Source organism: Entelurus aequoreus, linkage group LG07, assembly GCF_033978785.1.
Source record: "Entelurus aequoreus isolate RoL-2023_Sb linkage group LG07, RoL_Eaeq_v1.1, whole genome shotgun sequence".
Taxonomy (NCBI): domain Eukaryota; kingdom Metazoa; phylum Chordata; class Actinopteri; order Syngnathiformes; family Syngnathidae; genus Entelurus; species Entelurus aequoreus.
Window position 1 is genome coordinate 57,994,459 of NC_084737.1, and position 24,194 is coordinate 58,018,652.

The following is a 24,194-nucleotide window of genomic DNA, read 5'->3' on the forward strand; positions in this document are numbered from 1 at the left end:
CATTACTGCAAGGACACAGCAATACAGTGAAATTATATTTTACCAGGTAGCTCCGGCATATTTATATGTGATTGACCTTTTTGTTGAAAGTGCTGTTCAGGCTTCCAGAGAGGGTAATGGTGTTTACGGGCCGGTACTGTGGGAGCCTCTCATATAAATGAACACATAGCATCAACATTTGCACGGGGTTGGGATCTGTCAAGTCTGTGGGCTGCACATATAAACTCGCAATTATGATACATGACATTCCAGGTAACGGATAATCCCAGCGCTAACAATGGCTAGTTGAGAGTGCAGTACGTTCATTTTACCTGCAGATCGATGTTGAGAGAAAGTGTGGTTAAGGCCTGGATCACAATGATGTTGTTGTGCAGAATCTGCTCCAGTGTAGAGGTTTTCGTGTACATCCTCTGAAAGTGGCTTGAAATCTAAAAAGATCATAACAACATTTAGGGCCTAAACTACTAAAGGTTTGTGTGTACTAAAACATGTGCAAACTTGACAGCACACGCAAAGCTGATCTACTAAGGTCATGAGCAGAATATTGCGTCTCTTAAGTGAGCAAAATAAGGAGCGCAATCCATTTAGCGTGTCTGTCTTCATGAATATGCAGAGTATATGCTGATCATTAGAATGCCCAACAATACTGGGAGGAGAAAATGCAAATTCAATTATTTAACATGCGCAATCTGATTTTTCAAGGCTGAAACTGTTCTGCGGGCGCTATCTTGCGACTTTATTTAGCACGTCTGAAAAGTATGGTATGTGCAAACTGACAGTAATGCACACGGCTGTGAGAAAGGCGGCAATCGCGCTGCAAAGACACCTGAGCTTATGTGGGTGTGTCAACATATATGGACTGTCAGAAATAAAAAAGAATAGACATATTGTCTATTCAGCAATATAATTTATAATAAATTGTGAAGTTGGTGTTTTCTGGTGGTTTTTTTAAATGGCATTTGTTTTTTCATTTAGGAAATATTGTGACGACCGGGTCGCATGGTGATGCGGGGTTTGTTCTCCCAGGATGCAGACGGACTTCGGATACAGCGTGCAGGTAGGAAATGATTTATTTAAGAAATAAATCAGACGGGAACAAACAAAAACGTGCTCTAAGAAACGGAAGCCACAAACCAAAGGGGCTAGCGTGGAAGCTAGCAACAAACAAAGCCTAGCGTGGAAGCTAGTATACAGGTAGCAGGAATCAAAAGTCGTCAACTGTTGCGTGTAGCAAATTAAGAAGCCAGACTGACTGACCGGAAAAGACAGTATTAAATAGTGCTATTGATTAGTGCTCGGGGAACAGGTGAGCCTCAGGTGGAAACAATAAGCACCCATGGAAACAGAAAACAAACCCAGGGGTGCACAAAAACGGGAACTGAGGGAGTCCAAAAACCAAACTGAACATGATCCCGGCAGCGGATCATAACAACTATATTATTAAAAAATATCTCCTAAATGAAAAAAACATCTTGCATTATGCATTTTCATTCCATACACTGTTGTGATTGTCCACTGCCTCCCCTACATGGCATCAGCGTGCCAAAAAGTGTTTCTGTTGTCTAGATTGCGATTCTATATTGCGGAAAAGGTCTTACAAATTATAGATGTGTGCTGCTTGTTTAACATTGCAAAATCCGACAGTGCACAATAACATGAATATGGAGGTAAATCAGTGTTTCCATGGGCACATATTGCCAGTAGTACACGCAGAAACCTCAATTAAATATTGCGGTCTGCACCACTTTTGCACTTGTCAATTGTACACACGTCTTAGTAGATCACATGCAAAACGCCGACCAATAGTATGCGCAATTTTATAGTTGGCACAAACTGTTTAGTGTGTGTTATTTCAATCTTAATAGATCATGCCCTCATTCTGAGAGTGAACAAAACTAAAACTTTTTACTTTCCTAATATGTTCTATTAAGGAAGATCGCTATAATCAAGATGGGTCTGATACTGGCCAAATTCACTGGATCAGATCATATATCGGAAAAAAATGTATACAGGTGGTCCTTGGGATATGAACGAGTTGTTTTACGACTGGAATGGAAATTGAGTTTTAGTGTAACATACAGTATCACTAAATGCTATCCAACTGAACACCTAAGTCAGTCACAGTGTCCACAGAACACATGAAATACATATAAAATACATTCATTCAAGAATTAAACGATATAACTGTGGGTGTTTTGCACACTGGAAGGGGTGTTCCACGGGAGGGAGAGGCAGGCTTATTGGGAGAAAGTCACAATAATGAGACCACTATGCTTCCTAGATATCACTGCCCATTTCATAGGAGCAGATCCTTTCATATGTTCAAAGTCATCATCTTTATGAGCTCTGAAAGCGGTCATTCAATCTACATTTTTAACTGTACACCTATGCTGAGTCATAATTATTTCAGTCATAATCAATAATGGTTTTTGCATGGCATTGCGATGTGACCACATTGAATACCTTATATTAGGCAAATTCCATGCATACAAATATACAAATATAACAAAAAAAGGAGAAACAATGATACCAGTTTGGTATCAGTATCGGTAGCTTTACCATGGTGCTTTATCTGTGTTTTCATTTGACTTGAAAAGCTGAAAAAGTGTCCATCCCTACTTTCAATGCATTTTTACTTTCATTAAAACATTGAGGATTTTATGACAGTATTCATTTGCTCCATTGTTGGTTTAGATCAGGGGTAGGGAACCTATGGCTCTAGAGCCAGATGTGGCTCTTTTGCTGACTGCATCTGGCTCTCAGATAAATCTTAGCTGACATTGCTTAACACGATAAGTAATTAATAATTCTGCTGGTAATCACAGTGTTAAAAATAACGTTCAAATTATAACCATTCTCATACATTTTAATCCATCCATCTGTTTTCTATCGCACCTGTTCAAGAAGTTGAATTAATGGTAAGAAGTATTTTATTTATTATTGGTGAGCTTCAGAATAACAATGTTATTAAAAAGAATAAGAGACTTATTATATTCTAAAAATGTTGGTCTTACTTAAAAATGCACGCAATTAGTTGTTTTCAGTGTTAAAAAATATTATATGGCTCTCACGGAAATACATTTTAAAATATTTGGCTTTCATGGCTCTCTCAGCCAAAAAGGTTCCCGACCCCTGGTTTAGATGAAGGCAACTGGTATGTGTTTGTTTTGTTAACAGCAATGTCAAAGTTGTCCGAAGTGTGTCCCAAGTATGATTCAAGTATTTATAATAATAATAATAATGGATTAGAGTTACGTAGCGCTTTTCCAGACACTCAAAGCGCTTCACAGAGAAGTGAGAACCCATCATTCATTCACACCTGGTGGTGGTAAGCTACTTTCACAGCCACAGCTGCCCTGGGGTAGACTTATGGAAGCGTGGCTGCCAGTTCGCGCCTCCGGCCCGCCCCTCCGACCACCACCTATCATTCATCATTCATTCACCAGTGTGAGCGGCACGGGGGGAAAGGGTGAAGTCTCCTGCTCAAGGCAGCGATTTGGATGTCAAGAGGCGGGGAGCGAACCTGCAACCCTCAGGTTTCTGGCACGGCTGCTCTACCCACTACGCCATGCCACCCCATGCCTCCACTCTGGAAAAACTCACAATCTCACAAAGTATATTTTTCTAATTTGTAGTCAAAATATCTAAACAAACTTAATACAAATCACAATCCTCTACATAGTATGTTTTCAGTGAGAGATAAGAACTTGTTTTTTAGGCAATATATATTCTAAAAAATAAAATAAAATAAAAAATACATTTGAGCATCACAGGTTTGTTGTTGTAAGGCACACATGTTCACAATACTAGTACAGCTAATAATACGTTTTAATTGCTAATTTCAGGATACTTTTAAGTTTTTAAAGCTTAAATATAATGACTTGTTCCATTGGCAGATTTGTTTTTGTCATTACAAGCAAAAATAACTTGGATAACTTCTTTTTTTAAAATCTTTTTAAGAGGGCCATGTTTCCAGTGTAAGGATGATTGGATGAATGATTACATTTTTTATTCATGCATCCATACTCACCAGGTATGGGCAGTGGGCGGCGAGCACAGTGCCTAGCACCAGTCCATCAGTCAAGTCCAAGTCAAAATTGACAATCCAGCGTACTGGTGGAATAGTACCTGCAAGCAGAAGGAACAAGAGCACTTTGGAAAAGTTGCAACAATTCCACAAAATCAAGCAGGATTATCAATGTAGATACCTGAACCCCACACTTTGTCCCTCATGCACTGATAGTGTAAATTGAGCCACGATAGCAGCTGGAGCTCATGGTGAGAGTACAGGTTACTGGGGAGGGAGTGGATGTTGAGAATACCGTCTTCATCTTTACAACATTTTTGCCAATCTACGTTTGGACTGCACAGTGATACACGAGACAGCACCAAAACCTGGTGGAGGAACAGTCAAGGTTTGTGTTCCCATTAAAAGTTCCAATTAAAAATAACGTATGATAGACACCAAATGGAAGGCTTTTTGACCTTGTATATTTGCAGCAGCATATCAGTCCAAGATCGTTTGCTCAGAGACTCAAATTGAACACTGTTGTAAGGCACACCAAGTTCTTCCTCATTAGCCTGAAAGACAAACATATACATTATATTACGGTGTACGGTGTGCTTTTTTATTGACAAGCGGCAGTAAAAAAAAATAGGTGAATGGGTTTTTACTTGTGGAGCATTCCATCCATCTTCTACTTAATTTTAGATTACCATGCATAATTGTTTTAGAAAATATTGACATTTCTTTCATTAGGGAATAGTTCAATACTTTTATTTTAGTTTTAATATAATGTCTACATATTTTTTTTTAATACACTGTAGGAATGTTTTTTCATTCATTCCATTTGACATATGACATATTTCTAAACAATAGAAGCAATATTTTTAATTGTTTTGATTTGTAAGTAATTTAACTGTTTATGTTGCTCAGTAGATTTCCTTTTTTTTCAGTACAATCTCATGTGTGTGACTTTTAGTTTATTAACACGTAGGACTCAAAAGTAGAGTATGTGTGATATTGACCATAATGTGTAATGAACTGTAAGTCATAACATATGTGAATATTAAATTAATGTACAAGTTTCGCAAACAATAAAGTTAAAAGGTGAAATAAGTTGTATAAAAATGATTCACCTTAAAAGCCAGGCAAGACCTCAGACCTTTACGGTTTACTAATCATATACACAACAAATAATTTGCACTATTAAAAAAAACATATTGTATCCACCTCATGAAAGATGAATACAACATCATTCATGATCATCCAGGTGGAAAAGACCTGTGTTTGCCTCGAAAAGCCATGCGTTTTCATGTCATTTAAACACTTGATGGCACTGTTAGCTCACCTTTTCCCTCTCCCTTTGCAACCAAACGGCTGTTCATGCTTTGATTGGTGATGACCTTTTTTCTACCAATAAGAAGGTGGCGTCATGTTTCATTGAATGTTTACTTTCCCTTGAAAAGCGTTTGTCTTTCTGTGCTGAAAGCGCTTACAAATTGAGAATGCCAATTACAAAATCATGGCGTACATTATTGATCATAAATCTTTTATTTGACCCATTGTCACCATTTCAAAGCTTGTAGGCAGTTTTAAAGTCTGAGCTTTCGAAGGGGGATGAAAGAGAAGGTCTGTGTGGCTGTAAAATTAATGAATAATGCTGACTCAGAGGGGTTATTGACCGTAATGTGCAATGAACTGTAGGGATTTTAAGAGCATTACTGTCATATTGAGTTAAAAACAAATTTTTGTGTTTGCAAACCTTACATAAGCAAATGTTTAGTAGAACTAACAGAGATACATTAATACAGGCATATTTAGACATATTGCATGTTTGGTTTAGGAGTTATCCTTGAAAAAAATTGTATTGCTTCAAACGCGTTTTCTCCAGATTCTAAGTACATTATTGTCTTATTGAGTTAAAAACTAATTTTTGGTTTGCAAACCTTACAAAAGCACATGTTTCTAGTAAAACTCATAAAAACTCACAAATATACATTAATACAGGCATATGTGATTTTGTTATTCTTATGGCCAGACCTGTGTTTATTTCCGTACATCACGTGACAACCTCTGAGGAAGGCAACAGTTGTGGCCGAAACCGTCAGGTACGGAAATAAACACAGGTCTGGCTATAAGAATAACAAAATCGGGTTATTTTATTGTTCAAGACAAAAGATTCTACGCTGCCTCCCACAACCCAGATGTTTACAAGGAAAGGCTCTCTCTACAGGCAGAATTGGATGTTCTTATGTCAGATCGCGCCAATGAACAAATGCTCTGCTCAAGATCCCAGTTCTTTGAACATGGCGATAAGGCCAGCAAATTATTAGTCCATCAGTTACGCCAGATATCGACATCCCATCATACTACTCAGATTCAAATTGATTCAGGCGTAACCACTGATGACCTTGAGATAAATAATGTACTTAAGGATTTTTATACGTCCCAATTCTCGTCTACTCAATGTTCTACCCATGAGCTGGATGACTGTTTTAATAATCTGGACATCCCCTCAGTTGATCAGTCCCAATATAAGAGACCAGTCATTGCTGCAGAACTGAATTTTGCAGCATTATCACGACAAAGCGGTAAGTCTCCGGGACCAGATGGTGACCCTTCTGAATTTTTAAAAAGGTTTTGGCATAAGCTTACCTTTATATTATTGGATATGCACAATGAATCCTTTATTTTTGGCCACCTCCCACAAACGCTTAACTAAGCATCAATTTCTCTCCTCTTGAAAAAAGAAAAAGATCCCTCTTTCTGCACTTTGTATCGCCCATTTAGCCTGTTGAATGTGGATTTGGAATTATTGTCTAAACTGCTAGCTTTACGTCTTGACACTATTCTTCCTTCTATTATTAAAGCAGATCGAACAGGGTTCATTCAAAATAGGCACTCCTTTTCTAATCTTCGACATCTTTCAATATATTGTACAGTGTGCCTGCATCCAACACCCAAGAGGCAGTGATATCACTGGATGCGGAAAAGGATTTTGACAGGGTAGAGTGGAACTATCTATTTTATGTCCTGGAGAGATTCGGCTTTGGTAATAGTTTTAGTTCAAGGGTTAAGCTTCTCTATTCATCACCGGTGGCTTCATCCATCCATCCATTTTCTACCGCTTATTCCCTTCGGGGTCGCGGGGGGCGCTGGAGCCTATCTCAGCTACAATCGGGCGGAAGGCGGGGTACACCCTGGACAAGTCGCCACCTCATCGCAGGGCCCCGGTGGCTTCAGTCAGGACAAATAATGTTCAATCACAATACTTTCGCCTCTATCATTCTACGCGGCAGGGCTGTCCTGTTAGCCCATTGCTTTTTGCTCTTGCCATTGAGCCTCGGTCAATAACGCTTCGCGCCAGTCGGCTTATTACAGGTATATGTAGGCACAAAGTGCAGGTGAAAGTCGCTCTCTGCGCAGATTACCTCCCCTTATATGTCTCAGACTTCTTCGTATTAGTGCCGGCTGCCATGAGTACTCTTCAAGCTTTTGGTCATGTGTCTGGCTACAAATTGAACTTAGTATATAATAATAATAATAATATTTCTTATAAATTCTCCTGCTAAAAAATATCCTCTGCACAATTTTCCTTTTAAAACTGCCTCGCAAAGTTTCACATACTTGGGTATCCAGGTTTTCCTGAACGCTTGCAGAGCTTTATAAAGACAACTTTTCTCCACTGTTGTCCAAAATCCATGCAGACTTTGAACGCTAGTCTTTACTTAATTAATCTACGGTGGCCCATCCATCCATCCATCCATCCATTTTCTACCGCTTGTCCCTTTTGGGGTCGCAGGGGGTGCTGGAGCCTATCTCAGTCAACTCTATTTAAAATGAATGTACTAAAAAAAAAATAATAATAAAAAAAAAATTAAAATGTACTATCTGTTTCAATGCATACCACTTTTTCTCCCTCAGTCCTACTTTTGTAAATTAGATAGTCAGATCCATCGATCCATTTTCTACCGTTTGCGGGGGTGCTGGAGCCTATCCAAGCTGCATTCGGGCGGAAGGTTGGGTACACCCTAGACAAGTCACCAATTCATCGCAGGGCCAACACATATAGACAGAGAACATTCACACTCACACACTGGGGCCAAGTTAGTGTTGCCTATTATAGACTTAATTGCATTTGCAGACCCAAATCGTCGAGAGGATTAGCACTACAGAACTGTGGATTTGATTACTGGGCCACTAACATTAGAATTTTTTAATACTGGCTGCAATATGAAGCATTTTTGATCCTCCCCCCTGTGGTTGGTCATGGAGTCAAACTCAACTTAACCGGTTTCTCTTGGAGCTCTGGCTCACTCTCCCATTCACTCATCTACTTTTTCTTTCATGAAAAATCAAATCGTAAAAGCCACTTTCAGGGTTCGGGTTCAGTTTAAGCACTATTTTGGTTTACAGACTATTTCTAGTCTTGCACCCATCACTGCTAATCACGCTTTCCCTACCTCTCTTGTAAATTGTGCCTTTTTAGGGTAGTCCAGTCTGGGGATCAACAACATTAAATATGTATATATTGACAACAATTGTGCCTTTTTTCAGCAACTGTGTAATACGTCATCATCATGGCGTCGATGAAGGCTGCCTCGGTGCTCTCGTGCGCTCTGTTTTGTTTGTTTTTGTACATAAATTGTGTTTCTGGGTGCTCTTACACCCGTGAAGAGCTACTGAACATCAGATCCATCATCCCTATGGACTTGTTACCAGTCATCTTAGCGTCAGCTGCGGATTTGGTCCATTCTGCGATCAAAAGAGGGAAACCGCATCGAAGAGGAAAGAGAGTGGGCGCACTTGTCCGTCTTCGCGGACGGGGATTACGCTGGTGTACAGACGTGACAGTGATTTCTAGACACTGTTCTTCTTCTCTGGAATATTTCTTCATCCACTGTAAGCCCTTTTACTTACCGCGTGAGATTGTTTCATTCATTCTCGTGGCTGTTTACATCCCGCCCGGCGCGGACGTGCGTGACGCTCAGCGCGCGCTCGCAGGACAGATCTTACATGTGGAATGGTCTTTTCCTGACTCTCTTGTTATCGTGCTTGGTGACTTTAACAAGGGAAATTTGAGCCAGGAATTACCAAAGTATAGACAGTTTATTAAATGCCCGACCAGAGAGGAGAACACGCTGGATCACTGCTACACTACATTGAGCAAGGCTTTTCATGCAGTCCCGCGCGCTGCTCTTGGACTATCAGATCACGTGATGGTGCACTTAATCCCTTCATACAGACAGAGACTGAAACTGGCTAAACCTGTTATGAGGAACATTAAGTGTTTCACCGCCGAGTCTGTGGACGAGTTGCGTGCTTGTTGGGAAACGACAGACTGGGAGGCAATTGGAGCGGCCACGAACAATCTGGACGAGTATACGGACACTGTGACCTCATACATACTGTCAGAAAAATTGTATTTAAATTATCAAAAAACTTTCCATTGCGAGTTTCCATTGAACAGACAAGAAGCTGTCTTTGTGGCACAAAGCCAAACGCTCGGAAGATTCCGCTGTGTACGATGGAATCAGACGGGACGGGTCATCCATTGTCCTCCAAAACCTGCCAAAGCTGAATCCACGACAAGCCCAAGCCCGAGGGATCTTCTTCTTTTGTCTTCTAATTTGACCGAAAACAAGGACTGTTTACATACTACCCATTCCTGTTGAGACAGGTGTTGTTGCGTAAACATTAAACATCTAAATAAAAGAGAGGACGAAAACCTTCTTCGTCAGAGCGTGGTGCAGGACTGTACAGAAAGTACAGTGGCCATGTCTCTCCTCAATATTGAGTCCAAATTTAATTCTGTCTCTGTTTGATTCCTTGTCTTTTGTCTGTTTAATAGATGTCATCAGTGTTTGAACCTAACACATACAGTTCAATGAGGCGCGCATCATTCCAACGCGCACCAGGGTTTGTTATAACAACGACAAGCCCTGGTTCACACCCAAGCTCCGACAGCTGCGCAAGAAGAAGGAGGCTGCGTGGAGAAGCGGGGACCGAAGTACATACAGAGAAGCGAAGTACCACTTCACCAGGGAAGTAGAGAAAGCTAAATCTGTGTACTCTAACCGTCTACAGGAACAGTTCCGCTCCAATGATTCTGCGGCAGTTTGGAGAGGTCTAAGGGCCCTTACGAACTATAAGCCCAAAACCCCCCAGGCCCTGAGCGAGACATTCAGGGCCTCAACACACATTACTGTCGTCATGAACGGCCTTCAGCTCATCAAAGCCATGCTCCCCCCACCATCACCCTCCGCACCAATGCCAGCACTTCATTAAAGGAGTTAAAGGACTCAAAGGACTCCAATGACATCACAGAACTCCAAAAACATAAGACTGTAAAGACCCTCTCCATCAAAGAAGAGGATGTACGCCGGCAGTTCTTGAAGCTGAATACGCGGAAGGCCCCCGGGCCGGATGGTGTCTCCCCCTCCACTCTCAGACACTGTGCGGACCCGCAGGCTCCTGTCTTCACTGACATTTTTAACACCTCTCTGGAGCTATGCCGCGTGCCGTCCTGCTTTAAGACCTCTACCATTGTCCCTGTCCCCAAGAAAGCACGGATCACAGGACTAAATGACTACAGGCCGGTCGCGCTGACGTCTGTGGTCATGAAGTCCTTTGAGCGCTTGGTCCTGCCCCACCTCAAGGACATCACCGCCCCCCTCATGGACCCACTGCAGTTTGCCTACAGAGCCAACAGGTCTGTGGATGATGCAGTGAACCTGGCCCTCCATCCTGGAGCATCTGGACTCCCCAGGAACCTACGCTAGGATCCTGTATGTGGACTTCAGCTGTGCCTTCAACACCATCCTCCCTGGACTGCTACGAGACAAGCTCTACCAGCTCAGCGTGCCCGACTCCCTCTGCAGTTGGATTAATAACTTCCTGACAGACCGAAGACAGCACGTACGGCTGGGGAAGATTGTCTCGGACAGTCGAACCACAAACACTTGTACTCCTCAGGGCTGTGTACTCTCCCCCTGGCTCTTCTCCCTGTATACAAACTGCTGCACCTCCAGTCACCAATCCGTAAAACTGCTCAAGTTTGCGGATGACACCACCCTCATCGGGCTCATCTCGAATGGCGATGAGTCCACCTACAGGAGAGAGGTGGACCGGCTGACGTCCTGGTGCAGCCTCAACAACCTGGAGCTGAACGCCCAGAAAACAGTGGAGATTATCATGGACTTCAGGAAAGTCACAGCCCCACCATCCCCCCTCACCCTGATTGACTCTCCCACCCCCGTCCCCATTGTGGACTCCTTCCGTTTCTTGGGCACCATCATCACCCAGGACCTCAAGTGGGAGCTGACCATCAGCTCCCTCATCAAGAAGGCCCAGCAGAGGATGTACTTCCTGCGGCAGCTGAGGAAACTTAAGGTGCCGACCGAGATGCTGGTGCAGTTTTACTCAGCCATCATAGAGTCCATCCTGACCTCCTCCATCACAGTGTGGTTCCCCGGCGCCACAGTCCAGGATAAGAATAGACTGCAGCGCATCGTACGTGCTGCTGAGAAGGTGATTGGCTGCAAGCTCCCATCCCTCCAGGACTTGTTCTCCTCCAGGACCAGGAGGCGTGTGGGTCGGATCACAGCTGACTCTTCTCACCCTGGACACCCACTATTCTCCCCTCTCCCCTCAGGCAGGAGACTACGCTCCATCCAGACCCACACCTCCCGCCACCTGAACAGTTTTTTCCCCTCGGCCATCATGCAAATGAACAATAACTCCTAACAGCAGCTCCTTGAATTCCTTCTAAGTCTATCTGATAGCTCAGTTACAGCTCTCTTTATTACCAAATATGTGTTATATGTGTTTTATGTCGCACGTTTGCACCAAGAAAAATTCCTAGTTTGTGAACCCGTTCTCAAACAATGGCAATAAAACTATTCTGATTCTGATTCTGATTCTGACATGTTCACTCCCTCAACAACATGTCTTTAGGTATCAACAGATCTGCAGTTTTGTTCACAACACTTTCCGTAGGTTCCTGGACATGCCGACAGACACATTTTTAGAGGTGTTTTTGACACCACTTCCAACATATAAAGGCTCAATTACACTTATCTATAACATCTTTTTTTTTTTTGTGCCCTGAGTCTTTCACTTCCATTTAGTCACTTTGGGAGGGGAATTTGAGTATGAGTCTGCCTGAAAATAGTTGGACAGAGATCTTAAGTAGAGTTTGTGCCAGACACAGCCTTATTCAATGCAAGCTAATACATCGCACTTATTATACCAAGGTCCGATTAGCAAAGATATATGATGGCATATGTGATGATGTTATGTGATGTTGTGTGTAAACAGGCTCCAGCTAGATTAATACAAATGTTTTGCCTCTGCCCGTCCCTGAACAGCAATTGGACAAACATGTTTGACACTTCATCTGTGGTCACTGACGAAAGGATTGAACCAAATCCTCCAAGTGGAATATTTTGGGTAACACCTCAGTCATCTACCCTCAACAAATCCAAAAATAATATTGTAGCATTCACTACTTTGTTGGCTAGAAGACTCATTGTGTTAAATTGGAAGGCAGCGCCTCCTTGTAACACACGCTGGATTAAAGATGTTAAACTGGAAAAGATTAGGCTGACATTGAATGGTTGTTTGGCAAAGTTTCAAGAACTGTGAGGTGCCTTTCTGAGATGTATATGTGCCCTGCAATTGGCTGGCGACCAGTAAAGGGTGTACCCCTCCTCGCGCCCCCAATCTGCTCGGATAGGTTTCAGCTTACCCGTGACTTTAATGAGGATAGGCGTTTGAAAAAAATTAATTAATGAGTTATAAGAGTCATTATTATTTTGACAGTTCCAAATGAAATCAAAGTCTTGAGTCAGTGTGTGTATACCTTTAAGGAGCACCATTCCTTGAACTCCTGCACATCAAGTAGGAACTCAGGTCGGATGTGACCTAAACAGGCTCCCTGTGTTCTGAACACAGATGTATACTTCAAGACCTGTTTCTTATTTTTGTCATTACATTTATTTGCTTTGTTGCTGCAGGTTTTGAAGGTACTTAAGGGTTACAACAGAATTGTACCTGAGAAAAGCGAGAATGACCTCATGTTGCAGGAGCAGCTGATGGATACGTTGCTTTATTTCCATGGAAAAGGTCTGACAGTGAGGAACATTAGGAATCTGCCTTCCAGCCAGATGATTCATCATCTCCACTGCAGCCCTACATAAAGAAATGTTTGAAATAAACAGCAAACAATAACAAACTTTTTATGACATATACTCACAACTATATCCTATATTTATTATACGCATTATACAATGTTTTTGTCAGTATTTATTTAATGGTTTATATTTAATCATTATATTTATTTTTCGTCTTTTTTATATTTATTACCATTTATTTTCATTTCATTTGATGTGTTTCCCTTTGTTAATTTTTTATCAATTATTTTTTGTTTTAACTTTTTCCTTTATCGCTGCGTAAGCGTTATAAAAAGGGGTCATATTATGATTTTTTTTCCTACATTTAAAACACTTCCTTGTGGTTTACATAGAATGTAATGGTGTTTTTTTGACAAAAATTGTGCATGGATTTTGTTTTACAGACGATCTTCAAGCCACTTTCTGACCCTCTCTTCAGAATGGGCAGTTTTGTGGGCAGTCTTATTTACCTGCAAAAGTCCTCCTCCAGGCCAAGTCCCCTTCGAATGTGTCTCCAACCCGTCAACTACGCTGTGGTTTTTAGCATTTCCATATTATGTCTACTGACAAATATAGGTTGGAACTTTACACTACCTTTTTTATTAGAAATAGCAACAGCGAAGGATGCATGTGCATGTACAAACCCCGTTTCCATATGAGTTGGGAAATTGTGTTAGATGTAAATATAAACGGAATACAATGATTTGCAAATCCTTTTCAACCCATATTCAATTGAATGCACTACAAAGACAAGATATTTGATGTTCAAACTCATAAACTTTTTTTTTTTTTTGCAAATAATAATTAACTTAGAATTTCATGGTTGCAACACGTGCCAAAGTAGTTGGGAAAGGGCATGTTCACCACTGTGTTACATGACCTTTCCTTTTAACAACACTCAGTAAATGTTTGGGAACTGAGGAGACACATTTTTTAAGCTTCTCAGGTTGAATTCTTTCCCATTCTTGCTTAATGTACAGCTTAAGTTGTTCAACAGTCCGGGGGTCTCCGTTGTGGTATTTTAGGCTTCATAATGCGCCACACATTTTCAAAGGGAGACAGGTCTGGACTACAGGCAGGCCAGTCTAGTACCCGCACTCTTTTACTATGAAGCCACATTGATGTAACACGTGGCTTGGCATTGTCTTGCTGAAATAAGCAGGGGCGTCCATGGTAACGTTGCTTGGATGGCAACATATGTTGCTCCAAAACCTGTATGTACCTTTCAGCATTAATGGCGCCTTCACAGATGTGTAAGTTACCCATGTGTTGGGCACTAATACACCCCCATACCATCACAGATGCTGGCTTTTCAACTTTGCGCCTATAACAATCCGGATGGTTCTTTTCCTCTTTGGTCCGGAGGACACGACGTCCACAGTTTCCAAAAACAATTTGAAATGTGGACTCGTCAGACCACAGAACACTTTTCCACTTTGTACCAGTCCATCTTAGATGAGCTCAGGCCCAGCGATGCAGACGGCGTTTCTGGGTGTTGTTGATAAACGGTTTTCGCCTTGCATAGGAGAGTTTTAACTTACACTTACAGATGTAGCAACCAACTGTAGTTACTGACAGTGGGTTTCTGAAGTGTTCCTGAGCCCATGTGGTGATATCCTTTACACACTGATGTCGCTTGTTGATGCAGTACAGCCTGAGGGATCGAAGGTCACAGGCTTAGCTGCTTACGTGCAGTGATTTCTCCAGATTCTCTGAACCCTTTGATGATATTACGGACCGTAGATGGTGAAATCCCTAAATTCCTTGCAATATCTGGTTGAGAAAGGTTTTTCTTAAACTGTTCAACAATTTGCTCACGCATTTGTTGACAAAGTGGTGACCCTCACCCCATCCTTGTTTGCAAATGACTGAGCATTTCATGGAATCTACATTTATATCCAATCATGGCACCCACCTGTTCCCAATTTGCCTGTTCACCTGTGGGATGTTCCAAATAAGTGTTTGATGAGCATTCCTCAACTTTATCAGTATTTATTGCCACCTTTCCCAACTTCTTTGTCACGTGTTGCTGGCATCAAATTCTAAAGTTAATGATTATTTGCAACAACAAAAAAAAAGTTTATCAGTTTGAACATCAAATATGTTGTCTTTGTAGCATATTCAACTGAATATGGGGCGTGGTTAAGAGGGGAGGAGTATATTTACAGCTAGAATTCACCAAGTCAAGTATTTCATATATATATATATACTGTATATATATAAATCCTGAAAATATGCAAACAAAACTGTGTTTGGATAATTGACACTTCAAACTTGCATAAATAAATCTTAAGGAATATAACATAACTTGGCTTCTGAGAGCTTCAAAATGTAATGAATAAAATTCTAAAGTTGTTGATAAACAAGCAATTATTTTAATAATTAAATACGGTCATTTTAAATGAATTATTATGATCATTTAAAATTAATTATTTCAAATATGTTTATTTTAAAGTATAATTCTATGGCTGGATGCAATAAGGAGTCAGAAAAAATACAAATAAAAATACAATTAATTTTGATGTTTTTAGCAAAATATAGTAAAAATGTTGTTGTTTTTTTTAAATTAATAAATAAATTTATTTTTATGTAAGATAAACATAATAATACAATTTATCTGTAGTCTGGATGATTTAGTTCTTGTCACCCTGTTGTCCTCCCGTCTCTTCCCCAAGGATGGCTCCATGAGCTGGGCAAACGCTTGGAGATGCCCTACGTCAGTGGTCCCCAACCTTTTTGTAGCTGCGGACCGGTCAACGCTTGAAAATTTGTCCCACGGACCGGGTTGGGGTGGGGGTGGTTTTTTTTGTTTTTTTTTCATAAAGAAATACAATCATGTGTGCTTACGGACTGTATCCTTGCAGACTGTATTGATCTATATTGATACATAATGTATATATTGTGTTTTTTATGTTGATTTAATAAAAAAATGAAAAAACTGTTTTTGGTTTTTTTTTTCTTGTGCGGCCCGGTACCAATCGGTCCACGTGGTTGGGGATCACTGCCCTATGTCAACAACACGGTCGGCGGGGCCAGTCGGTGCGTAGCTCGTACTTCACCCTCAGCAGCCTGACCAGCGTCGGCTTTGGCAACGTGTGCGCCAACACGGACGCCGAGAAGATCTTCTCCATCTGCACCATGCTCATCGGCGGTATGCCGGACGCCTCGTATGGAATAACGTGATTGGGCTGGCACGCTGTTTATATCGTGGGAAAGCGGACGTGAAAAAAGGCTGTCCTCACTCAGGTCCGCATGGAGCTGGAGGGGGCGTGGCCTCCAGCTCCGGCTGAAAAATCGGGAGATTTTCGGGAGAAAATTTATCCCGGCAGGTTTTCGGGAGAGGCGCTGAATTTCGGGAGTCTCCCGGAAAATTCGGGAGGGTTGGCAAGTATGGCCATGTCTCCATGATTTGATTTCAAATTTTCGGGAATTATGGGTATCCCATATACACAAAAACAGGTACCGATAGATAAGAAAAGTTTGTTTTGCATGATACAGTGCATCTAGAAATTATTCACAGCGCTTCCCTTTTTCCATATTTTGTTTTGTTACAGCCTTATTCCTAATTGGAATAAATTCATGTGTCCTCAAAATTCTCCACACAGTACCCCATAATAACGATGTGAAAAAGTGTTTTTCGAGATTTTTGAGAATGTTATAAAAGTTAAAAAAAATAAGAAATCACATGTACATGTACAGCCTTTGCCATGAAGCTCAAAAATTAGATCAGGTGTATCCTGTTTCAACTGATCATCCTTGAGATGTTTCTACCACCTGTGGTTGATTCAGTTGGTTCAAACATGATTTGGAAAGGTCTATATATAAGGTCCCACACTTGACAATGCATGCATGGCAGAGCACACACCAAAATGAGGTCGAAGGAATTGTCTCGAGGCACAAATCTGGGGTAGGGTACAGAAAAATACCTGCTGCCTTGAAGGTCCCAATGAGCACAGTCGTCTCCATCATCTGTAAATGGAAGAAGTTTGGAACCACCAGGACTCTTCTGAGCAGTCAGGGGAGAAGGGCCCTAGTCAGGGAGGTGAACAAGACCCAGGAGCTCACTCTTTCAGAGCTACAGCATTCCTCTGTGGAGAAAGGAGAACCTTCCCGAAGGACAACCATCACTGCAGCAATCCATCAATCAAACATGTATGGTAGAGTGGCCGGACGGAAGCCATTCCTTCGTAAAAAGCACATGGCAGACCTGGAGTTTCCCTAAATGTACCTGAAAGACTTTCAGACCATGATAAATAAAATGTTCTGGGCTGATGAGACAAATATTGAACTCTTTAGTGTGAATGCCAGGCATCATGTTTGGAGGAAACCAGGCACCGCACATCACCAGGCCAATACCATCCCTACAAAGAAGCATGGTTGTGGCAGCATTGTGCTGTGGGGATGTTTTTCTGCCAGCAAAACTGGGAGACTACTCAGGATAGAGGGAAATGCAGCAATGTACAGAGAAATCCTGGATAAAAACCTGTTCCAAAGCGCTCTTGAACGCAGACTGGGGCAACGTTTCATCTTTCAGCAGGACAACGACCCTAAGCACACAGCCAAGCTATCAAAGAAATGGCTTCAGGACAACCCTGTAAATGTCCCTGAGTGGCCCAGGCAGAGCCCAGACTTGAATCCGATTTAATATCTGGGAGAGATCTGAAAATGGCTGTGCACCGACGCTTCCCATCCAACCTGGTGGAGCTTGAGAGGTGCTGCAAAAAAGGGATGGGCGAAACTGCCCAAAGATAGGTGTGCCAAGCTTGTGGCATCACATTCAAAAAGATTTGAGGCTGTAATTTCTGCCAAAGGTGTACATCAACAAAGTATTGAACAAAGGCTGTGAATTCCTTTGTATATGTGATTTCTTAGTTTTCATTTTTAATAAATTTGCAAAAAGCTCTAAAAACGTTTTTACATTGTCATTATGGGGTATTGTGTGTATAATTCTGAGGAAAAAAATTAATTTATTCTATTTTGGAATAAGGCTGTATCATAACAAAAGTGAAGCGCTGTAAATACTTTCAAAATACACTGTAGGACCCCTTTAAGTCCGTTTTTTTACTCATAATTTGTATTTATTCAATCATCTTAATCTATTTACCTTATTTTCTATGTATCTACAAACTTTGATTTATCTACACTCCTTGTAAAAATATTTCTATATAATGCACTTCTTAAAAGTGAGTATACCCCTTACATTTCTGCAAACATTTTTCACCCTGAAGAAATGACACTTTAACAAAATGTACATAGTCAGTGGACAGCTTGTATAATAGTGTATATTTATTTGCGCCTTAAAATAACACAACACATAGCCATTAAGGTCTAAACATCTGCCAGCAAAAGTCATTAAACTCCTAAGTGAAAATGTCGAGAGGGTCCTCGATGATAATTTTTGCAGTAGGTCCTTAAAAAGTGCTCCTGTCCTAATCATAATCATTAATGAGGAAATAAGGCCATTACCAATGCCTTTTCCAGTATTAGATAATGTAATGAATTAGTATTTTCAGTGTTACAATACTGATGGCATGAAAGACAATGAAATGTGGTACATTATGATTTACTGATGTATAATGTACTGTCAACGAGCATGTTTGGAACAAACAAACCATGACCATGATGTGCATACCTGGTGTCTTTATTTAGGGTGACACGGTGAGTCCGGCCAGTTGTGGTACCAAGTTCAAATTTGAACACAGTTCTGAAGAAGGGAATAGAAATGTGACAAACAGGTGGAATGACCAAATCCAAGGTGACACTGAAAAAGACAATTTACCTTCTAAGTGTGTGTGGTATTGTGATGGGATACGGCCCACTTGGCCAGCCAAAGAGACTAAACCACCTCTCCAATGCTAATAAGACATCCTGGAAATATTGACTCTCCGCTGAGGTTGAAGTAGGGAATTGTGGGAGTCCGACATCAGTCAGTGGGGTGTCTGCGTTTGGACAACTTTGGCTGCTGATTTGACTCCCGCTGTCACTTTGTGGGAAGAAGTCTAAATTAAAACATTCTTGTTAGGTTCCACAAAATCGTTACAGTTGTGATCATCTGAGACAATTTCTGACCTGATGATGAGTTCTTCGGTGTCGAGGTGCTGGGTTCAAACGGTGAGGAGGAGGAAGTCGGACCAGATGCAGAACTCGGTGTGTGATTTGAGATGGCTTCAATAATCGTTGCGCCTTAATGTCAAACAAACCAGGAAAATTACACAACGTTAACTTGGCTGACAAATATGGATGTTTGTTTGTGGCAATAATAGCGTACCAGCCTTAAGAACTATCTGTTGCGTGGAGCGATGGAGAGCCATTTGGGGCCAAACAGTCAACAGGCAGTTGTCGCTTGTAGCACACAGCTTCACCCTAAACCTGTGACAAACACAGGAAATTCTGCTAAATCTAAAAGTATAATAATTAATTAATAATGGTGTTGCCATGGCAACCCTGCTTTTGCAGGTTTTTTCTAGGGCCAACAAATGATTTGTATTTACACTGGAGCCTAATATATTCTTTCCTTCAACGTTTAGGTGGACACGTGCGTCTTAAGAAGCTGCACATCAACCATTATAAGCCTTACATGTTGTCACATTTGTTGCTGTACACTAAGTGTCACCTGTTATTAAGGTGGTCAGTGAAGGTGATGCTTGTGCAAATGGAGAGAGAGACCGTGGCAAAAAAAGACACTCTGCAGATCAGCGACGTCACAGTGCCAGCCTGTGTTCATGGGTGACAAATCAATTGCTTCAACACATCACTGTGGTGAGTGGTGACATGTCCATCAACATCATGGTCAGAGTAAGTCAAGCCTGACCTTGTCCTGGACAGGGATGTTGTTACCCTCTGGGAAGGTGACACAGATTGGTTGGACTTTGGTTCCATGCTCTAGTTCCACCTCGTCCACCTCAGCTGATAACTGGGTTCCACTACATAAAACGCAACAGAAATGTCAACAAAGCAAGCATGAAGTCTGGCGGCTTTAAAATGTCTTTTTTCAAAACAAAACAAAATAGTAGCGGCCATTAGACTTTTAAGCCACCTTCGGAGTCCAATCTAACATTGAATAATGAATGATGGCTTAATCCTTTTAGCATACAGAAACCAGCTGAATGCCATATGAACAGGTATGTACAGTAGTTAACATCTTAATGAAAAGATTACACACACATGGAACTTGGGTTTGTTTTAAAGTGGGTGAAATGCTAATTAACTATCAGGAAGCAAATTGTAAAGCTAAGAGAACACACATCTTCTCTAGGTCCAATCAGTATCGTGTTACGATAATTTCATTCTTACAACGCACTCCCATGAATGATTAATACCGGACAAAATTAAATAAGACCTTTTTTTTTTTTTTTTTGTCCTGTCTAGCTTCTCAGGCAAATCATATAGTTGATGTAGATGCCCATATCGGCTGTTCAGATTTACTTTACAAAAGAGAAGTGTAGGATACTTCTCTTGTTGCCTTATTTGTATTTGACTTTATTAAATGTATTTATATTATCATTTGGTGCAGCCGGGCCGGAGCAGGAGGGGATAGAAAGAGAAAAAAAGGAAGACAGAGGGGGGAATTGTGGGGACAAGAGGGGGATTAGACAGAGAGACAAAAACAACAACAGCAAACACAACAACAACAACAATAGAGCAACATCAGCAAATACGACATGTACAAATATGATGGTAAAACTAATAGCAAATAAGCAGTTAGCGAAAATAAAAAATAATACAGAAATGACAATGAGCATTATTACACTAAAAATGGAGCAATACAAATACCAATAGAAATAGCGCTATTGATAATGAACAATACCAATACTTTACCTTTATTATCAACAATACAGTTGTTCAAATGCAACAATACATATACGTAATGATAACTTGAGATACGAAAGAATGCAGAAAAATGGAGGGGAAGAAAGAGAAGCAACCTATATTAACCTTGTAGATTGTTATAGTAACAATAGGTTAAGCTTTGTCAGAGCGCCATGTGTTATACCCAGTTTACCCTAGGGCAACAACATTAATATATGTTTGATGAAACTTGATTATGTGCATGAGTGTATGTGTGTATATGTACTTGTATATGTACAGTATGTGTATATCTGTGTTTGTACAGTGAATGTATATGTACAGTATGTGTATATGTGTGTTTGTACCGTGAATGTATATGTATAGTATGTGTAGGTGTGTGTTTGTACAGTGAATGTATATGTACAGTATGTGTATACGGTATGTGTGTTTGTACAGTGAGTGTATATGTACAGTATGTGTATATGTATGTTTGTACAGTGAATGTATATGTACAGTATGTGTATGTGTATGTTTGTATAATGAATGTGCGTGTGGATGTACAAACTTTGAGTGTGTAAATATGTACTGTATTTGTATATGTATGTGGGAGCGTAGTTACCTATGTATGTGTGTATGTATGTATGTGAGTATAAGTGTATTTGTATGTACAATACATTTGACTCCCAGTGTGTGTGGGAGCCAGAGTACGGCCCCAGCCTCCCCGAGAGCCCATCCCACAAACAGTAGGTGTGGTGCCCAGGGAACCAGGGACCACCGCCCCCACGCAGCCAAGCCGGACAGTGACAGGAACCCCAGAGCCCGGCCCACCGCGCCGCCCACAAGGGCCAGCAGCAGGCCGCAGACAGACGCACCCGGCAGAGGACAAGGCACGAAAAAAGCAGGGGACAGCCAGACCCCAAGCCAGCGAGAGACCACACCCCACACGGGCAGAAAGGCGGGACGCCCCGCCCGAGGGGCCCGGAGACCCCCCGCAACCGGACGGGAAGACCGCCCCCGCCCCACCGGCAACCGGGCCACCACGAGCCCACCCCCCACCCCCGGAGAGCGTGGCGAGGCCAGCCCCCGGCCACCCCACCCAAGTCGGCCGCCACAGGACCACCCAGCACGGGGCCACAGGAACCACCCACCCCACCCGCAGGGACCCCAACGATGGAGATGGAACAACCAGCAACCGCCCCGCCGAGTCCCCCCCTGAGGTAGGGGGAAAATAAAAAAATACAAAAATTAAATTAATAAAATATATTAAAAAAATAAAAATAAATAAATGATAAAATATATTAAATGAGACCTAGTCAAAGTAGTACCAAGTTTTTTGTTACCGGTAATTTGTTTGCAGTTGTTGGGGACGGCGTGGCGCAGTTGGCAGAGTGGCCGTGCCAGCAACCTGAGGGTTCCTGGTTAAATCCCCACCTTCTACCAACCTCGTCACGTCCGTTGTGTCCTTGAGCAAGACACTTTACCCTTGCTCCTGATGGGTCATGGTTAGGGCCTTGCATGGCAGCTCCCGCCATCAGTATGTGAATGTGTGTGTGAATGGATAAATGTGGAAATAGTGTCAAAGCGCTTTGAGTACCTTGAACGTAGAAAAGCGCTATACAAGTATAACCCATTTACCATTTACCATTGTTCCAAAAGGTCAGACGAAAACCAAATTGTAAGAAATTCAAGCAATTTTTCCCATTAGAAATAATGTAAATCTTATTAATCCGTTCCAGACACCCAAAAATATTAACAAAAAACACAATTATAAAGAATACATACATACATATACATTTTACCCTTTTATCTTTATTGAAGACTCTTGTTGTTGTGGATGGCAATAAGGGGAGAGCCAGGCAGACGCCACATGCATAATGGGCTTTGAATTAATTCTCAAATTCAATAGTGTTCTCACCTTTATTATCAAAGTGTTTGCACTTCCAACTTTCTTTTGCCCCATGGTGGATTATTTTGCAATCGAGTCAGCAATATGTGGGATTTTTTCATTGAATGTTACATGGTCAAACTGACTAGTTTGTTATGTGCAACGTTTGGCTGTATCTTGGTATAAACAAAAAACGGGATAACTTTTGGTAAAATATTTGTCAAAATCCAAACCCGAGGAAAAGTGAGGCTTTCGAAAACATGCTGTGTAAAGGGAAGACACATTATATTCTTATTTTTTGTATTGCATTGAAGATATTAAAGCATTCATACTCATATATACACATACCTTTCACATACATGAGTGGGTGCGTGCGTGCTTGCGTGGGTGCGTGTGAGTGTGTGTGTGCTCCTAAAATTGTTGCACACAGCTGGCAAACAACCACAACAAACAAAATGATAACCAATAAAAGACATATTGGTAATAGCAACATGCTAAGTTATTATAATTAATGACTTGATAAATGTGAAAATTTAGTGAGTTATATTCCATCTAAAAATAAAACTGTTCGCTTGTGTAGCCACCTGATATATCCTGAGACCAGTAGGGTGAGTCTGGCTGTAATGCTGCTTTCCAGGGGAACTGGTGTCAGGAGCAGTTGTGGGGGGGTGATGATGATATTGGGCAGCTGGCGGATAATAACGACTGGCAGCTCTTTGTAGGGTTCCCCCATCTTGCTGTCTGTGTCTCCCAGGTAAAGACTGAGCGAAAGTCTGGTCACTGTGCCTACCAGGATAGAAAATGTACAAATACTGCCAGTAAGAGATGAATGTGAGTTTTCTGGTAATTTCTTACATGTTGCGATAGCCTGGGGCATGATGCTGACTGCCGAGCAGATTAACTGGCCAGGCGTCAGACAACCCGATGATGGAAACACAAACAAACGAGGCTGGTCCTTTTCTCCTCCATCCTCCGGTGATGTTGTTCCACTGCAGTCCAATCGCCAGCACAAACTCTTCCCTTGGATGTTGTGCCAACTGACGCTCTGTTCGCACTCTGCTTGCAGCTGTACTGTCTGAGTATGAAAGGAAACCTCAACAATGTCACGGATTGCAAAACAAACAACGAAGGGCATTCCGAAGTGCAGATAAGTTGAATTAAGTCCACTTATAAAGCTTGTAGTCATGTATTTTTTAGCTTTACACTGAAAACCAAGTGTCCCAAACATTTTGTGAGTAGCGTATTTTACATTTTTAATTGTGAATGTATTACTTTTTTGAAAATAACCTGACACCTTTTGCGCTTAGAACCACATGTGTACTTTGAAATAAGGCAAAGCACATAT

The 24,194-nt window shown here is 41.4% G+C and overlaps 1 protein-coding gene across 1 annotated transcript in view; it reads right to left on the bottom strand.

Moving 5' to 3' along the window:
• Positions 1-24,194, bottom strand: part of LOC133654398 (cilia- and flagella-associated protein 47-like) — a 175,578-nt gene that overhangs the window by 88,194 nt on the left and 63,190 nt on the right. The window contains exons 25-39 of the mRNA XM_062054714.1: positions 23,705-23,924; positions 23,434-23,635; positions 19,988-20,099; positions 19,790-19,890; positions 19,445-19,545; positions 19,246-19,359; positions 18,956-19,175; positions 18,809-18,880; positions 13,058-13,195; positions 12,867-12,948; positions 4,486-4,581; positions 4,209-4,395; positions 4,031-4,128; positions 312-428; positions 77-211 (exon numbers count right to left, since the gene is read on the bottom strand). Coding sequence (XP_061910698.1) covers positions 77-211; positions 312-428; positions 4,031-4,128; positions 4,209-4,395; positions 4,486-4,581; positions 12,867-12,948; positions 13,058-13,195; positions 18,809-18,880; positions 18,956-19,175; positions 19,246-19,359; positions 19,445-19,545; positions 19,790-19,890; positions 19,988-20,099; positions 23,434-23,635; positions 23,705-23,924 — 1,995 coding nt within the window. The remainder of the gene's footprint in view (positions 1-76; positions 212-311; positions 429-4,030; positions 4,129-4,208; positions 4,396-4,485; positions 4,582-12,866; positions 12,949-13,057; positions 13,196-18,808; positions 18,881-18,955; positions 19,176-19,245; positions 19,360-19,444; positions 19,546-19,789; positions 19,891-19,987; positions 20,100-23,433; positions 23,636-23,704; positions 23,925-24,194) is intronic.